At 46.4% G+C, this 18,771-nt stretch overlaps 2 protein-coding genes across 5 annotated transcripts; both read left to right on the top strand.

The window, feature by feature from the left end:
* The first annotated feature begins 886 nt into the window (after positions 1-886).
* On the top strand, positions 887-9,235 carry LOC137603671 (solute carrier family 22 member 7-like). Of its 3 annotated transcripts, none has more exons than XM_068327342.1 (12): positions 887-1,090; positions 3,774-4,169; positions 4,828-4,931; positions 5,000-5,154; positions 5,321-5,489; positions 5,700-5,823; positions 6,230-6,286; positions 6,390-6,496; positions 6,861-7,075; positions 7,442-7,550; positions 7,811-8,017; positions 8,291-9,235. In XM_068327342.1, exons 2-12 carry the CDS (start codon positions 3,792-3,794, stop codon positions 8,382-8,384), a joined length of 1,719 nt encoding a protein of 572 aa, XP_068183443.1. In that variant the 5' UTR covers positions 887-1,090; positions 3,774-3,791; the 3' UTR covers positions 8,385-9,235. The 3 variants fall into 3 exon arrangements, with proteins under 3 accessions (XP_068183443.1, XP_068183441.1, XP_068183444.1); XM_068327340.1 differs by having other exon boundaries at positions 888-1,090; positions 8,288-9,235; XM_068327343.1 differs by lacking the exon at positions 6,230-6,286 and having other exon boundaries at positions 892-1,090; positions 8,288-9,235.
* Positions 9,236-10,623: 1,388 nt separating this feature from the next.
* Positions 10,624-18,771, top strand: LOC137603840 (solute carrier family 22 member 7-like). 2 transcript variants are annotated; one of them, XM_068327647.1, is made up of 12 exons: positions 10,624-10,649; positions 11,306-11,355; positions 11,466-11,863; positions 12,386-12,489; positions 13,801-13,955; positions 14,154-14,322; positions 14,731-14,854; positions 15,292-15,401; positions 15,542-15,756; positions 15,890-15,998; positions 18,023-18,229; positions 18,590-18,771. In XM_068327647.1, the coding sequence occupies exons 3-12, from the start codon at positions 11,477-11,479 to the stop codon at positions 18,639-18,641; spliced, it is 1,632 nt and encodes a 543-aa protein (XP_068183748.1). In that variant the 5' UTR covers positions 10,624-10,649; positions 11,306-11,355; positions 11,466-11,476; the 3' UTR covers positions 18,642-18,771. The 2 variants fall into 2 exon arrangements, with proteins under 2 accessions (XP_068183748.1, XP_068183749.1); XM_068327648.1 differs by lacking the exon at positions 18,590-18,771 and having other exon boundaries at positions 16,093-18,162.

Below are 18,771 nucleotides of genomic sequence, written 5' to 3'. Positions count from 1 at the left end.
TATACGTGTGGAATATATGTGTTTGTGATGTACAGGCCATCACACACACACACACACACACACACACAGGGCATCTACAAAACTTGGGGGGGATAATAGTACAGTATATAGCGCTCAATGAGCAACTCGTGGGGTTGGTTGCTCGAGGGCACCTTGGCAGTGCTCAGGAGGTGAGTTGGCACCTCTCAGTTCATCCTCCTTCCTTTTTGGTCCACACTGGTCTTGAACAGGTCTTGAACCGGCCACCCTCCGGTCCCCAAGCCAAAACCAAGTAAAGTAATTTGTGGACAGTTTCAGATTGTACGTTGGATGATGCCTCCGATCGAGATGATTCTGGATGTTATTCAGACACATTCATACCGACCGACGGGCTGGCATCCTCTGGCACCACTGGTACTAGTGACACCATCTTTACCTTTATTTATGTCTCTCTCGCCTCAGCTGTTCGTGGACCACTGTGAGTCTGGGATCTGTGTGAGGTTTATGTCTGTTCTCTCTTGCTTTAGTCTGATTTTTTGACTTGTGGACCCATTTATTTATTCATCATAATCCAGTGAATAAAAAAATATGAATTCTGATCCTGTCAGAGAAATTGTTCCTGGTTGAATGAGATGGCTCTGAATAATTACAGACTCAGTATGATCAATCAGATTTCTTTTGTAAACGCCTCAAGCTCAGACAGCAGAGTGTGTCTCTGAAGACATCAATGTCTCCTCATTTTTTGTACCACTTAAGGCTCATAAGCCCCTGATTTCTGGGAGAACTTATCAATCACAACGATCTTCTAGAACGTCCTTTAGTGTCAGTGATCTTCTTTCTGCTATTTGAATAACCCTCCAGGTCAGGCTGTCAGAAACAACTCGACCGTTTCACAAAGACGCCGCCTCCCTGAAGTCTACAGTCCTTATTTGATGTTCCAAGAAAACAACAATTACCTTATTTAGAGAACAGGTTGTGCACAGGAACAGTACGTCATTGGTTAAATAATCATAAAGCAGCTTAACCCTCTGGAGTAGAGGGTCATGCTTCTGATGTAACAAGTCCTCAACATCCACTGAGCCAGAGTCAGCAGCTGAAGATATCTCCTGCTGTGAGTAAAGTTCATGTTCGTTCTGTCTCATCTGTATGTGTGACAGGATCCGATAGAATTTGTGGATTTATGTACAGATCAGGATGTTTTCTACTGTCCTCACATCTTTGTTCACTGACGTTAATAGAGACGTTTTGCTTCGTCAGTGTCTCAGATTTTTGTCGTCTCTTTGTGTTCATTCTAAAAAGGAGTAGGTTGGATGTTGTCCATCCAAACAGCTTTGCTCCAGCAGACAAGAAACTAACAGACTCACGTCTACCAGAGCGACTGCTGCAGAGACATTTACTAGTTTATCCATCCATCCATCCATCCTCCTCCTCTTATCCGGGGTCGGGTCGGGGGGGCAGCAGCTTAAGCAGGAAGCCCAGACTTCCCTCCCCCTAGCCACTTCGTCCAGCTCCTCCGGGAGAATCCCAAGGCGTTCCCAGGCTAGCCGGGAGACATAGTCTCTCCAGCGTGTCCTGGGTCGTCCCCGGGGCCTCCTCCCGGTAGGACATGCCCGGAACACCTCACCAGGGAGGCGTCCAGGAGGCATCCTAACCAGATGCCCGATCCACCTCATCTGGCTCCTCTCGATGCGGAGGAGCAGCGGCTCGACTCTGAGTCCCTCCCGGATGACCGAACTCCTCACCCTATCTCTAAGGGAGAGCCCGGACACCCTGAGGAGGAAACTCATTTCAGCCACTTGTATCCGGGATCTCGTTCTTTCGGTCACAACCTGTGGGTCGTGACCATAGGTGAGCGCAGGAACATAGGTCGACCGGTAAATCGAGAGCTTTGTCTTTCGGCTCAGCTCCTTCTTCACCACGACGGACCGATACAGAGTCCGCATCACTGCAGACGCTGCACCGATCCGCCTGTCGATCTCCCGTTCCATCGTACCCTAACTCGTGAACGAGACCCCGAGATACTTGAACTCCTCCACTTGGGAAAGGATGAAGCCAACAGCACCACGTCATCTGCTAAAAGCAGAGACGCAATACTGAGGCCACCAAACCGGGCACCCTCAACGCCTTGGCTGCGCCTAGAAATTCTGTCCATAAAAGTTATGAACAGAATCGGTGACAAAGGGCAGCCTTGGCAGAGTCCAACCCTCACTGGAAACGAATCCGACTTACTGCTGGCAATGCGGACCAAACTCTGACATCGGTCGTACAGGGACCGAACAGCCCTTATCAAGGGGTCCGGTACCCCATACTCCTGAAGCACCCCCCCACAGAACCCCCCGAGGTACACGGTCGAACGCCTTCTCCAAGTCCACAAAACACATGTAGACTGGTTGGGCAAACTCCCATGCCTCCTCAAGGACCCTGCGGAGGGTGTAGAGCTGGTCCACTGTTCCACGGCCAGGACGAAAACCACACTGCTCCTCCTGAATCCGAGATTCGACTTCCCAATGGACCCTCCTCTCCAGAACCCCTGAATAGACCTTGCCAGGGAGGCTGAGGAGTGTGATCCCCCTGTAGTTGGAGCACACCATCCAGTCCCCCTTCTTAAAAAGGGGGACCACCACCCCAGTCTGCCAATCCAGAGGCACTGTCCCCGAAGTCCACGCGATGTTGCAGAGGCGTGTCAACCAGGACAGCCCCACAACATCCAGAGCCTTTAGGAACTCCGGGCGGATCTCATCCACCCCCGGGGCCCTGCCACCGAGGAGCTTTTTAACTACCTCGGTGACCTCAACCCCAGAGATAGGAGAGCCCGCCTCAGCAAACTCAGACTCTGCTTCCTCATGGGAAGGCGTGTTTGCGGGATTGAGGAGGTCTTCGAGGTATTCTCCCCACCGAGTCACAACGTCCCGAGTTGAGGTCAGCAGTGCCCCATCCCCACTATATACAGTGTGGATGCTGCACTGCTTCCCCCTCCTGAGACGCCTGATGGTGGACCAGAATTTCTTCGAAGCCGTCTGGAAGTCGTCCTCCAAGGCCTCACCGAACTCCTCCCACGCCCGAGTTTTTGTCTCAGCAACCACCAAAGCCGCATTCCGCTTGGCCAGCCGGTACCTATCAGCTGCTTCAGGAGTCCCACAGGCCAAAAAGGTCTGATAGGACTCCTTCTTCAGCGTGACGGCATCCCTTACCGCTGATGTCCACCAACGGGTTCTGGGGTTGCCGCCACGACAGGCACCGACCACCTTACGGCCACAGCTGTGGTCGGCCGCCTCGACAATGGAGGCGCGGAACATGGTCCACTCAGCCTCAATGTCTTCACCCGAGTGTCCAAGACATGTGGCCGCAAGTCCGATGACACGACCACAAAGTCGATCATCGAACTGTGATTTATTCAGTCTTTTTTTAAAAATATTTCAGTATGTTGTGGCTGCTGACAATGTGTTGATGAATTCTGTGTGATGCTCAGTGGGGAAACTTTATTCATAGATTGTAGGACTCTATTCCTGGACAGTCTTTCATAGAGTGGTGAACCTCTTGCCTTCTGTCCTTCAGAAGACTCCCTGAGATTCGGTTTTCATACCAGTAATGTTTGACATCTGTTTTCTGTTAACTTCATTAATTTTAAGATGATATTTTCTTTTATCATTTGATAATGTTTCCATTCTTCTCTTGCCACTGTCCCAATTTTTTGAAACATGCTATTTCACTTTTTATTGCGTTGATAAATGGTCTAAACTTCTTATTCCATGTTTCATTCCCATCCTCTAATAATTCAAAATCTGTTTCATCAGATTAGAAGAAGATCGAGGATGAAGTTTGAGAACATCCTGCAGGAAATTGATGGCTTTGGGCCTTTCCAGATCACCATCATCTTCATGCTGTGCTCCACCCGGATGGTTCTGCCCTGTCACTTCCTACTGACCAACTTCATTGGCGTGTTGCCTCCTCACCACTGTGACATCAGCACCCTGGACAATGGACCCTTCAGAAACCTAACTGAGCAGCAGAGGCTAACTGTTAGCATTCCTGTACAAGAAGATGGCAGCCCCAAGTCTTGTGAGATGTTTGCAGAGCCTCAGTTCCAGCTTCTAGCCAACACCTCCAACAGCTCTGACCTCCCAACGGTCCAGTGTGGGAGTGGATGGGTTTATGACAACTCCACCTTCACCTCTACCATGGCTACGGAGGTACAACACCAACTTACCGTTAATAATATGACTCCTTTTAATTTTCAGCTGAAATCAGACTTTTGAATGTAGAAAGATACTTCAACTACAAGACTATTCACAGAGCTGCAGTCCAGAATATCTCCATCCTCATTAGGCCTTCATCTCTGGTTCTAAGGTTTGATGTTGAAGCCTGTGATCAGCAAAGTGATGTCTTCCTCCATCAAGGAACTCCTCTCTGAACGCCTCATGGCCTGATTTGTTGGAGACACGGGGTTGACCTGATCTTCATGTTGTTGTCTGTGATGCCACGGTGGTTTATTGGACTGTAGAACCACTGGCTGTCGACAAGCAGCAGAGGTCATTGCTTCTCATGTACTTAACTTTCAAACAGAAGGTGATAGGCCCCCTGTACCCACAATGCACTGCAAGTTCCATTCAGACAGTTACTTTATGTAGCATCCAATGAGGACAGTCCACCACAACCAATGTATCTGCAGCAGTATTTGCCGTTAATGCTCATTAATGCTGCTCAGATGCACAATGGTGACACCTGGTGGTTCAACCTTCAAACACAAACAGAAATCAACTGCTTTGTAACTTGATGCAAAATTCCCGCTTTCAGAACACTGAGCTTTAAGCTGGAAACAGTAATTCTCCCATGCCATCTGTTTTTCAGTGGGACCTCGTCTGTGACAGAAAAATCTTAACGAAAACCTCGAGCACAATCTTCTTTTTGGGAGTGATGGTCGGTGCCGTAGCTTTGGGATACCTCTCTGATAAGTACGAATATATAAATTCTAAATTTATTCTCATGTCACTGTGTGAAATTTGATTCTCAATTTTAACAGGTATGGGAGGAAACTCACTCTTTTGGCCTCCTTCATCATGACAATACTATTTGGCATCTCGAGCGGGTTTGCAAACTCCTACTCACTGTTCGTGGTCTTGAGATTTCTGACCGGAGTAGGACTGACAGGAATCAGCATCATCTCCATCGTTCTCAGTAAGCTACGCCTCTGTCGTGCCAACTTGGATGGTGATAAACCCTGAGTTGTGTTTACGGCTTTTCTGCCTCAAATGGCCCCCAAGCACTTTTAATTCAAACCAGTGTTCAGTCAAACTAAAAATCCTCAGCTTAGAATAAGACTCATGGCTTTGTTAACTTTCAGGTGTTGAATGGGTCGACGTTGAACATCGGTCGTTTATTGGAGTGGTTGGAAGCCTGTCCCCGACTGTAGGTGGCATGATGTTGGCTGGTTTAGCCTTTCTGATCAAAGACTGGAGGGCCCTGGTCATGACCGTCACGGCCCCAACAGCAGTGGCCCTTTTGACCTGGTGGTAAGCAAATCACAAAAATGGGTGGAGAAACAACCAATGCTTGACTGACAGAATGAACCTCGTTAAATAGACGGCATCAAAGAAAGTTTACTGCTGTTCTGCACGGCTCACCATACTTAGAAATTCTGCTAGACTTGAAGGACATTTTCAGAAGGTATTCGAGGTGAATTTCAAAGTGACTACAAAATGAAAGTGACGTGTTAACTGCAGGTGGATTCCTGAATCTGCTAGATGGCTTTTAACCAGTGGTAAAGTGGAGAGAGCCCAGTTTTACCTTGACCAATGTGCAAAGTTCAACAAAAGACCCAAACCGTCTTCCACTTTGATCCTAGAGGTAGGTTTGAGCTGGCTGTTCGATGGATCGGTTCAGTGGAACCGGATTATTATAGGTCTATTGTGTTGAAGGTATCTGTTGTGAAAAATGGTGTCCAAAACTCCAAAACAAAGGCAAAGTCTAAGGAACATGTACCACACAGGGCAATGAGGGGATGTTAGAAACCCACAACTAAAAGACACACTAGTGGTAAAACATGAATACACAGACCAAACACACTTACAACACAGTTATAAAGTCATAAACCAAGCCAAGCCAAATGTAACGCTTGTTGAGAACAGTTTTTCAGAAGATGCCAAATCCCAAACTGAATTGAAAAGTCATCATTTACGTCATTTTTAACGTGAAACCTTCCTAGTAGACCCAATCTGAAGGCAGCAGAAACTTACCTGACCTTCCTCTGCAGGAACAATGCAGTCAGTGCTTCAGTGGTCTCTGGGTTCTTTTTAATGCTAACATGAAGGTAACTGTTTAGCAGTTCAGATCCCTTCCAGATGGCTTCCCTCTGGCCGATATCCTGTGTGGCTACAAAATCCACTTACAATGACTCCTCTGCTCATTTACAGACAGTCTCCACCATGAAAACGGGAGAGCAAAACAAAAACTACACTTTCCTAGACCTTATCAAGACCCCAAAATTGAGGAAGATAACTCTGGTGACTGGGATGGTGTGGTAAGCATCTCCGCCAAAAACACCTACAATTAGAATACAACTAGCAGAACCCGTGTAAATGACATGGGTTCCTGTCTCTCCGTTGATTCACACGACCGTAATAATTAGTACCTGGCCAATGGCACTAACAGTTTCCTAACGGAGGGACAGGCGGTATTGCAATAAAGATTACATGGCAGCTGTTCGTTCCAGTTGGACCGAATTCTCTGAAAACATGTTTAAAATGTTATGAAATTGCGATGTGCAAAAAAATAGACAGAGATGGAGAGGACATGAGCCGAACACTAGAAACAGGAATGACTGACTATTTTAAAAAAAACAAAAAAACAAAAAACTGACTGTTTTTACTGCTGATGGTCTGCAGGGCTGGGGTCGCTTTCACCTATTATGGAATCTCCTTGAACATCACTGGATTTGGGCTGAACATGTATCTCACACACTTCCTCTATGCCGCCATTGAAATTCCAGCCAAGCTGACGACCTACTGCCTCCTCAACATCATTGGGCGGAGGTGGTGCCAAGTTGGATCTCTGATATTGACAGGAACCTGCATCGCTATAAACATATTTGTTCCAAAAGGTTGAACCACTTTCCTTTATATTTCCCAGACACTAAGTGAAGCAATGTTATAGGAGCCTTTTTTTTTTAACGTTAATGGAGTTATAAAGGATCAAACGTTCTTGTAAATGTAATTCCAACCCTGGAGAACCAAACCTGTTTCAGGACTTGGACATTCAGGATTTGTGTTGTCAATGTGAGAAGACTCATTTATAGTTGCGCAATGTCACTAGTCTGTCTTCAGAAACCCTGTGCTACGTCTTTAAATCATGTTTATATACATAGTATTAATATATAGTATCATCTCTTGACATGAAGCTCTGTCAGTACAGTTGATCATGGCCCCCCAGTGCTGAGTCTGTTTCTAGGTGAACCTGGTCTTTGCAGATTTGTGGTATGTGCGTGCTGCTGTTGCTGTTCTGGGAAAAGGCCTATCAGGGTGTTCCTTCACGACTGTCTACCTCTACACCACAGAGCTGTTCCCCACAGTGCTCAGGTCCGTTGCTGACATACAGTCACATGAGTCTACACATGTCCAGGTCTCCTGTTGCTACACTTAAGGTTAACCAGATCCCTGAAAACAAAAGTCTTTTATTGCTGGTATTTGTTGCTCCAGTAAACTGGACATTCCTTGTCACCAGTTCACCGTTGGTCATATAGTCCTCTTCAGTTCTTTGGTGCTGGACAGGGACAGTTATCCAGTGACTGCTGGACGTCAATCCAGGATGTCCTTCATGTTCCTTCCTGTCTCTCCAGACAAAACGGGATGGGCTTCACGTCCTTTACGTGTCGTGTGGGGATGTCTTTGGCTCCTCTCATCCTGCTGCTGGAGGACCTGTGGCGTCCTCTATCCCAGATCATCTTCTGGTCCATGGCCACCACATGTGGTCTGCTGTGTCTGCTGCTTCCAGAGACACTGAACGTGAAGCTGCCAGAGACCGTTGATGACATCGAGAAGCCCAGGTTGGTGATTCCATGAGTGGAAGCAACAGTGTGTGAAATGTAATGATGACACCTGCTGCTCATATTGAGAATGACAGACAGGACTCACCAACCACAGACACCACCATCACCTTCAGACATTGATGTTGGACTGTGTTTAAAGGAAAGACCAATAATATCCACTATCAGTCCTGACACGCTGCTACTTCTGAGAATTTTTTTGTTTAACTAAATATTTGTTTAACTTACAATATCGTACAGGATAATAGCAGAGCTTTTGTTTCTCTCCAGAAGACGCGGCATTGACCCTCATCTGCCAGAGTTTGCTGGTGTTTTCCTGGGATCATCAGAAAAGAGCAACGAGGAGACAAACTCTTATCACATATAGCAGCGGTGACCGACGTTTTCCAAGTCAAGATCACTGTTCGTGTGCAAATATAGGCAATTAAACCAGATTGTGTACAACGACTTGCTGGTGCGCCATCAGCTGGGATTGACACACACCCCCCCCAGCGTATGATTGGACATATTATTGCTCACGTTCCATTTAAAGCACTAAATGGTTCACACCGGATGAGTCCTGAGAATCCGTCTGAGCATCATCGGCAGTGCAGGATCTGTAATTTCTCACGAGTCATCAAATCACAATGAAAAGCACAGGGAAAACAGTTCCTATTGAAACGTCCTCCAATCAAGAGCGTCCTTCTGGCCACGGCTGCTGGACCAGGCAGTTCAATCATGAGTGTGTTTTTAAAGTCATCTTTTTTCCAGTCTTGAATGAAGTGTCAGCATTGACCCAATGAAGGCGTGAAGATGGTTTACCACCGGTTCGGTCATTTATGGCAGTGACCAACTCATGCTGCGTCTCAGAGGGAACATTGTTGGGTTTTTTCTTTCTGTATATATGTAAACTTGGCAACCTTTACCAACAGTACTGACCTCCAGCCAATCACAAAACAGAACAGGAGACCAACGCGTCCAACTTTTCCAGATTGGCTGGAACACTTAATTTTTCCACTCCAGTGCTTTGCAACCCCCTTGGACTTTCTGAAAGACCAACAAGTCAATCACGATTAAAGGCTTGGTGACGCTAATGTAGCCTAGCTTGTAATCTCTGCTGTTAGTTCATCAGGCCAAAATGTTTCCCTGTTTCTATGACTAATAAACATCTCTGATTTGTATTCATCTAACTCTAGATGAATGTATAAAATGGCAAATAGGACACAAATAAATTTACCTTGGTTGTGTTATTTACTGTGTTGGTGAACGTTCTCTTTTGTACACTTTCTGAGGAGGCATTTACTCAATGTCCATTACTACTAATTACATAAACACCAATATTTACAATTTATATCCAAAATTACTCAAATTACTTGTGCAAGCTGAGGTGTAAGAAAGAAAATAGTTTGTCAGAATTAAATGATAGAACTGGATGAATGTTGACACCTTTCAAAATTTTTACTAACGTAATTTTCTCACGAAACACAAGCTGAACCAGTTGTTCATAGACACACACCAACAGGATAAAGGGGTAGAAGGGTAATCATTTTAAGAGGGTGGCGATATTTGAAACGTCTGTCTGGTCCTGGACAACATCCTGACCCCTGAAGGCCTGGTTGTGAGGTGTGGTCAGAAGACAGGTGAGCTCCAGGCAGTTGGGGTGGGGATCTAGCCTTTGGATTCACTTATACTGGTGAACCAGTGGAACCAGTTGCCCTCTGCCTGGTGTGTGGGGACAAACTGTCCAGCAGTAACATGGTTCCAGGTCAAATTAAACACCAGAATACTCGTCCCTTCAAAACGAGAACATGGGCGATTTTGTTCAACTGCATGAACCCATTGATGAACAGCAGCGTTAATGAAGAAAACCACTGAGATGAGCATTAAAACCAGCTAGCATGCTGCTAAACTCATGGCTAAATCCAAACAGCCTATCAGAGACGTTAATGCTGCCCTGGGCCTGAACAGTCGTCGGTGCTGCTAGGACCCCCCATCCTAGGCTGACTCCACGTTCTGCAGAAGACCCTTCACTAGACCAGGTCCCCCAACAACAGAGGGTTCTTGACTCTTCTTGTCGTACAAATCCATTGCTTTGTGTTGGCAGCTGGTTGTCTCATGTTTTGTGCTGTTTCCATCAGCAGGAGTGTGAAGCTGTCATGAGGACGTCTGAAGGGTGGCGTAGGCGTGGGTCCACCTGTAGGCATTTCGTGCAGAGTTGTTGATGGAACATTCACGCAAGCCTCCGCTAAGTTCAGTCACGCTGCAACGACTCGTATTTATTCAGGCCTTGAGTTTCCAAGTTGTTCACCTGCCCTGCTTCACCTGTGGTGAACTCTGAGTCGTTGAACAACGTTTCACTGTTCATGCGTGTTCTTGTTGGATCTCTGATGAAAACAGGGTTAACACGCACCTTTTAATAATTCAAGAATTGCCCTACAGGGATCAATAAATATTCATCTTAATCTTTTATTTTGTTCCTTGTTTAATTTTCCTAGGAAATCATAATTACCAAAATTAGATAACAGCTTGCGCACAGGAACAGTACGTCATGCATGGCTAAACCAAGTAGAATATAGAGTAATGCTTCTGATGATGCCGCACAAGTCCTCAACATCCACTGAGCCAGAGTCAGCAGCTGAAGATATCTCCTGCTGTGAGTAAAGTTCATGTTCGTTCTGTCTCATCTGTATGTGTGACAGGATCCGATAGAATTTGTGGATTTATGTACAGATCAGGATGTTTTCTACTGTCCTCACATCTTTGTTCACTGACGTTAATAGAGACGTTTTGCTTCGTCAGTGTCTCAGATTTTTGTCGTCTCTTTGTGTTCATTCTAAAAAGGAGTAGGTTGGATGTTGTCCATCCAAACAGCTTTGCTCCAGCAGACAAGAAACTAACAGACTCACGTCTACCAGAGCGACTGCTGCAGAGACATTTACTGATTGATTTCTACTCAACATTTTACTCTCCTGGTTTTTTATTCATGTTTCTGTTCAGATTCGCTTTAAAGGTGCTGCTGATGTCCAATTGAGAATAAACTCCTATTAACAAAACTATACTATTTGTGACCGATGGGGAAAATATGAAGTTTGTACTCTGGTCATGTGAGAATGTGTCAGAGCGACTCATCACGTTTGGTTCATTTACTTTGAACGTACCCCAATATGGATGTATTTGATTGATGATTTCCACTTGACGTGGTGGACTTTCAGCTTTCACTGTCTGTTGTCACGGCAACAAACTGTAATCACACGCCATGGTTTCTGGGAATGTTTCAAAGTGGGCTAGTAACACCAGTCTGGATTGCAGGGATCTCCAACCCAGAACCATCTGAAGCTCCAGTACCGGCCCTGCAACTGGTACACCATTCATGTGCACCCCAACTATAATATATACCAGTGCAAGATTCTGCACGTGTTGTTCTCTTTCATGCTTTATTTCTGTCACATGTCTAAATCTGTTTGTGTAGGAGGCACAAAAATGGTGCAAAAGAAGTTTGAAAGTATATTAGCGGAAATCAACGGATTTGGTCCTTTCCAAATCATCCTCATCATCGTCCTGAACATCCCCCGAATACTACTGGCCTTTCTTTTCTTACTGAACAACTTCATTGGTGCTTTACCTCCTCACCACTGTGACATCAGCACCCTGGATAATGAACCCTTCAGAAACTTAACTGAGCAGCAGAGGCTAACTGTTAGCATTCCTGTACAAGAAGATGGCAGCCCCAAGTCTTGTGAGATGTTTGCAGAGCCTCAGTTCCAGCTTCTAGCCAACACCTCCAACAGCTCTGACCTCCCAACGGTCCAGTGTGGGAGTGGATGGGTTTATGACAACTCCACCTTCACCTCCACCATCACCACAGAGGTATGACGTCTGAAGTCCTTCATCACATCAAAGTATCTTCAGTCTGACAGAAATGATGGATTTGCTGTCCTTTGTTGTAAACAAAGGGGGGGACGTTATATTTTGATTTTCTAGTTCCACTCGTGTGGTTGGTTTCACTCTTTAGAGCTGCTCGCTATTTACTGGACTGTGTGCAGTTGTGTTGTGTTCTGACAGTAATTGCTTTTGCTCTGAGTTATCACTGAACTTGTGATTTATGTTCACAAACACAATCTCTTCAACACATTTAGGTGTTTAGGAGAAGAATAATCGTCATCTAACCTCATCATTGATGGCTATATGTTCTTTTGACACACTGTACTCAAGGCAGGAAGGACAGCCCATAAATAGATAGATAGTGACATGTTTCTGTAATGTCTGTTCACTACTATTCACTATTGAACACGTATGTTTAGATGTACACATTCATTTTGGAAGACACATCAGGACCAGATCAGAGGAGACATCATCTCATTTGCATTCTGTCTGTTTGAGTGTTTTCAGTGGGATCTTGTCTGTGACAGAAAAAGTCTGGCCAAAACGTCAACCACAATCTTCTTCCTGGGGGTGATGGTTGGATCCATCGTGTTGGGATACCTCTCTGACAGGTATGAGACATTCCCAAAATGTTCCTCATGAGTAACACATCAGGAGGTTTGGATGAAAAGCAAACTACATATGATCACTGACATACAAGCAGAATATTTCAAACCAAGTTTCACGAATGAAAGTCTACTGGTCACAGTCTGCATGTTGCCCAGTATTTCTCCACCTGATCCTCCTCATCCTCACCTGTTTACCAGTCACTCTCTTCATCAAGCCAACTCCAGTCACCTGCTGTCACAGCTGCTTCTGGTTGCTCATCACCTCGATCCGGGTTAGACCACATCCTGCAGGTCAATCACCGTCGGATTGCTGACTTCTCAGCATTTTTGCCCTTGCTTTATAAATGTTGACCCTGCCTGTCAAAAGGTAGGGTCAACAACAGGGTCAGATGAGGCTTCATGAAGCACTGAAGCTTTTCAGTAAATCGGTTCACTTCAACTCAAAGCTTCTTGAGGTCTCATTTGCTCTACAAGGTCTTCTACTGGCCAAAAAATGAATAACGGGCAACCATATCAGCTGACCTCAACTTGAAGTGTGTTCTATGTTGCAAAGTGTTTGAATGAAACTTTCAGCAAAATAAAGAAGTTTGCAATGCCTCCATCCATCCATCAGAACCATCACCTGGACCAAATCTCCAGGACTCCACATTTGCTAAAGGACCAGCAGCAGGAGGGAGCCACAGGGGACAGTGCTCTCACCCCTTCCCTTCACCCGCTACACCACGGACATCTCGATACATGCTACATGAAGAAGTTGTCCAACGATATTGTGGCAGGAGACTGGTGATGGACTTTGTGCCAACAGAACAATGCCCCCTCCCCCCCGCACAGCTGGTGGCCAACAAGGGTAGGGAGGGTGGGAAACAACAAATATTTGGGACTACAGTTAGACAGGAAACTGGACTGGTCGTTCAACTTGGACTGTGTGAACAAGAAGGGGCAGAGGAAGATGTACAATCTCTGAGGAGATTGGCCTCCTTCAGCATTGCTCTGAGCTCCTTCTGATGTTCTACTAGTCCGTCATGTCCGGTGTGGTGTTGGGGGGATGGGGCCAGAAAAAGGGACATGAATGCCTGAATAGAATCATCCATGGAGCTGGTTCTGGAGAGGAGGACCAGGTCCAAGTTGAGGACCTTCTTTGTGCTCCGGTCCATTAGAGGGAGCGTCTAGGTCAGGAACAGGTGACCTACGTATGGAGGGGGGGAGATGGACTTGAGATCCACGGTGGTCGAACATGGATGTTCTTTCATTGTTGTGCTATTCTGATCACATGCTAACTGTTTTTTGTTCCACCGAACTTTTTATTTTTTCCAGGTACGGGAGGAAGAACACTCTTTTCATCTCCTGCGTCATGATAGCTGTGTTTGGCTTCTCCAGTGCATTTGCAAACTCCTTCATTCTGTTTGCAGCACTGAGATTTCTGACTGGTGTTGGGTCAGCAGGACTCTCTAACAACACAGTGGTTCTCAGTAAGCTAGCACTTTACCCTATGAATGGTGATGATAAATCAGGTGTTGATTTATTGCTGTCTTTGTGTCATGGAACCAAACTTTTTCTTACATACAGTTAAGTTCAAACAGGTGTTCACCCTCTGAACAAACTATGTATTGAATACAAACTACAGACTTGAATTACTGGATAACGTTAACCCCGTCTTCACCTCACAGGCACTGAGTGGGTTGACGTCCGCCACAGGCCAGTCATTTCAGGGATGAACACCCTGTCCTGGTGTACCGGTATCATGCTGCTGCCTGCGGTCGCCTTCTTCTTCAGAGACTGGTGGACGCTGGTGGTGGCCGTGACCGTCCCACTAGGACTGACACTTCTCCCCCTCTTGTAAGGGAAAGACAAACAGTTTGTCCCTTCATTGAGTGGGTTTTAACCACCGTGAATCGTGCACAGAAGATGTCAGGTTCACGATGAACACCTGATTAATTTTACAGACTAATGAATTACAATTTTTTGTATACTGAACATAAATATAAATGCAACACCTTTGTGATGATGCTGTCTGATCAGCGTCTTTATGAGCCACACCTGTGAGGTGGGATAAAGAAGCAGCAAACACAGATTTGTGTACAATACTTGACAGAAATGGTCTTTTGTGTAAATAGTAAATGTTTTAGATCTTTGACTTCAGCTGATGAGAAAAACAAAGGAGTTGCATTTATAGTTATGTTCAGTATATTTGAAGATACCTGCCTGAATGACATTGGGATGTTGAAAATGACTAAATGACTGCAGGTGGATTCCTGAATCTGCCCGGTGGCTCTTAGTCACCGGTAAAGTGGAACGAGCTCAGTTTTACCTTGACAGATGTGCAAAGTTCAACAAAAGACCCAAACTGTCATCCGACCTGATCCTAGAGGTACGTTTGAACTTGATTAAAAAAATCTTCCCCCTCAAAGATGTGTATTTCCAAAGGTATGAAGGGTTTAAGTGACTGAAGTGTTGGGTTTGAAAGGTCAGTGTCTATTGGTCCACTGTTTCTGCATTGGTTTGGCCTTCATGAAACACCGTAACGCATGAACAAAAACAGACTGTGTGACCATATGTTTAAGTTAGCTGGTTAGATTAAAACAGCATCACAGTGTTCTCAAGAATAATTGGAGAATTCAGTCTTATTTAGTTGTTTCGCGTCGGGGAAGAAGCCTGAAAAAAAGACAAAAATCCTCTGTGCAACTTGTGTTTTTTCCTTCATGGCTCCATTATTCGTGTTTGTCTACATCAGCTTGGAGAAAAAAAACACAGTGAGACACTACAGCGCTCCTGATTGGCTGAGCTCACTCTGATTTCTCTGTACAGACACTCTCCAACATGAAAGTCATGGAAAAGCAGGAGAAGAATTACTCTTACCTCGATCTCTTCAGGACCCTGAAGATGAGGCAGTTATCGTTTGTCACTGGGATAATGTGGTGGGTGTCGATTCCAACTGAGTGAAGTTCTTTCACCAATATTGTAATTAAAATGACAAATATTTGTAATCAGAATAAATGTGTAGAAAGGATCTGACCTGAAGAAAACGTAGTAATTGGTTGTTTGTTATTCTCTGCAGGTTTGGAGTTGCTTTCACATATTATGGACTCAGCTTCAACATCATGGACTTTGGGTTGAACATGTATCTCACACACTTCCTGTTTGCTGCCACTGAGGTGCCTTTCAGGGTGGTGACCTACTGGTTCCTGAATGTCATTGGACGAAGGTGGAGCCAAGCTGGATCGATGCTACTGACAGGAGCCTGCATCGCTATAAACCTGCTGGTTCCAGAAGGTCAACACCTTTCACATTCTCCAAAAATGATTTAAACTCATGCGGTCAAGAGCAGCAGGGTGGTGTCGCAGGTGGGCGGGGCAGGATCTGATTGGTCGGGCCCTGTTCCATGTGCTGTACTTGACCTTTGCAGGTCTGTCGTACGTCCGTGCCGTTGTTGCCTCGGTTGGAAAAGGCATGTCAGGAGCTTCCTTCACTGTATCTTACCTGTACACAACCGAGCTGTACCCCACAGTCTTCAGGTGAGTCCCCGTCAGTCCAGGTTATTACACACCTACAATGTACTAACCTGCTCAGCAAAGTAAAGGGAACACTAAAATAAAATTTTTTACATAGCTGAGTGTCCTAGCCTATCCCGTAACCCCGGAGGGACAAGTGAACCTGGCGGCGTCCATCCCTCTCCAGTTTAACGTCATGCCCAGGAGGTCTGGATTTGGGGTTATGCTCAAAATTAAAGTGGAGACACACTGACGGTTGAATCAGCTCCACTGAAATGTCCTTCAGACGATCAGACAGAGGCTCAGGAGTGTGTGTGGCCTCCACGTGCCTGCAGGACCTCCCTGTAACGCCTGGCAGACGGTCTCCTGAGGGATCTCCTCCCAGACCTGGACTAAAACATCTCTTGGACAGGCAGTCGGTGGATGAGCGAGATGGGATGTCCCAGATGAGCTCAGGTGGACTCAGGTCTCAGGACCAGGCTGGTCCACAGTATCAATACTTTTGTCCTGCACATTCTGCTGGACTTGCACCACTCCAGCACATGAGGTTTCTCGCATCAGGAGGAACCCAAGCCCAACCGCACCAGCACAGGGTCTCAGACGAGGTCGACGGTCTCATCTCGGTGCCCAGGGGTATTCAGACAACCTCTGGTGAGCGTGTGGAGGGCTGTGCTGGCCCCCATACCCCACACCACCACTGACCCTCTGCTGGTCATGCTGGAGGATGTTCTCCACAGTGTCTCCAGACTCACATGTGCTCAGTGTGAACCTGAGTTCATCTGAAGAGCTGTGATGAATTTACCGGTATTGGTGCCCTCAGGTGAAAACCCAACACTGAATATCCTGTATGATGTTGGTCTGTAGGCACAACTCCTGGTAGTGCCTCCATGCTCTGGACACTACGCTGACGATCACCTCAAACCTTAATGCCACAGCTGGTGTTGATGGGCTGGACGAGTAGCTCTCCCTGAACCGCTGGCACGGGTTGTAGACTCTGCAGTGGTTCACCGCTAGCATTTAGGGGAGACCAAAACATTGTTCAGAACCAGAGGAACTGACCAGTGGTCAGTGGTCTGCATCAACAGGACCACTGGAGGTGGAGGGGTTCTGCTAAATGCCTGTAATTCCATCCTGCTTCAAAGCGGTGATGTGTTGTAATGTCAGTGTTCATGTGCTCATCTGTTAGTCCACCAAATATCTTCACAACCGTTCAGATAGAAAGATGAAACAAAAAGCACATGACTCAGGCAGCAAAGGGGACGAAGATGAGATGAGATGATGACCTCGACAAAACTAGGTCAAGGTCAGATTTAAATTTTTGTACACTCAGGAACTAGATAAGATAGAAAGACGAGGGAAAAGACCAGTATGAGTAAAGCAAGTGCTTTGATCAATGCCAGTTGGTCAGAGCACCAGCTTTGATCTTTGACCTATACTACTAGGTCAGGGTAACATTTTGAATTCATGGGTGTCGCAGGATGTTGCAGTCTGTGACTGTATTGGTTTGTAGTTTCCACCTGTTTCTATTCTGTGTTGCTTCGGGGTGGACAGTTTGACTTCAGACGTGTGACTGACTTACATCATGTTGTTTGTCTGCCTGTCAGAAAATAAAGGGAACAGACAGACAGGCAGACAGGCAGACAGGCAGACAGGCAGACAGGCAGACAGACTCATTCTGGAATCGACTGCTTCCTGGTAGAGGATAACATTCGTCCTACCTTCATCACCAGACTAGTCCAGTGATCTCTGGTGGTTTGATTTTCCAAACCGGTGCTCAGATCCTGTATTTACTAAAAGAAATAAATGAACTGGATCTCTCATTAATGAAAGTCTTAAACCTCCCCCTCACCCCCCAGCACCGAAGCATGAGACATTCTGTCTCTGATGAAGTGATCTGACCTCAGACGTAGATCTTCCAGACAGTCCCTTTTAGTGGAGAGATCGTGTGCAGGTAGACCGGGCCCCCAAATGCCCCCAGCCCCCAAAGGCCCCTGCAGTGACTTTCAGCGTTATTCCTGAAGTTCTGTCGATGGACTTTGTCCCCCCAGACAGAAGGGCCTGGGCTTCGCCTCCTTCATGTGCCGTGTGGGGGTGTCAGTGGCTCCCCTCGTGCTGCTGCTGGGAGACGTGTGGACTCCTCTTCCTCAGATCGTCTTCTGCTCCGTGGTCGTCCTCTCTGGGCTGCTGTGCCTCCTGCTGGCCGAGACCAAGAACGCCAAGCTGCCCGAGACCGTGGAGGACATTGAGAAGCCCAGGTTGGTGAATCAATGAGAGAAAAACCCGTTGGGGACGGTGGAGGGTCTGTGTCACACACACAGTGACGTGGCTTTCGTTTAGATTCAGCATAATTCAGTGTTTTAGTTCAGTACCAACTTATGACAGTGGTGATGTCACAACATCGTCCACATAGAGCAAGAAACCAAACTCTCTGTTATATCAACAAAGAGCCAACAATATCCACCGTCAGCGAGACCGTGTTGACACAGGCCAGAAGTCAGAGCCCTGGAGCCGCGCCCGGGGGGCCGGGGGGACAGATTGGGCTCCAGTGACTTATACGGTCTAAAGACCACAGGGCATCGAATGGTTTTGTTCCAGCGGTTTCCTCTCTGTCTCAGGAGTCATCAGGCATCAGGAACCCAACAGAGACAGACCAACGAAACCATGTGAGACCCACATCAGTCACGATCGTCACCACCAGGGGGCGCGTTTAGAACCTATGCTGTTGGTCAACATGGTTCAACGTGTGTGGCTCATAAAGTTGTGTGTGTCCGTGTGTCTCTAAGATGTGAACTGAATA

The sequence above is a fragment of the Antennarius striatus genome, chromosome 11, assembly GCF_040054535.1.
Source record: "Antennarius striatus isolate MH-2024 chromosome 11, ASM4005453v1, whole genome shotgun sequence".
NCBI lineage: Eukaryota > Metazoa > Chordata > Actinopteri > Lophiiformes > Antennariidae > Antennarius > Antennarius striatus.
Note: the sequence above shows the minus strand (reverse complement) of the source record. Positions and strands in the feature narration are given on the sequence as shown.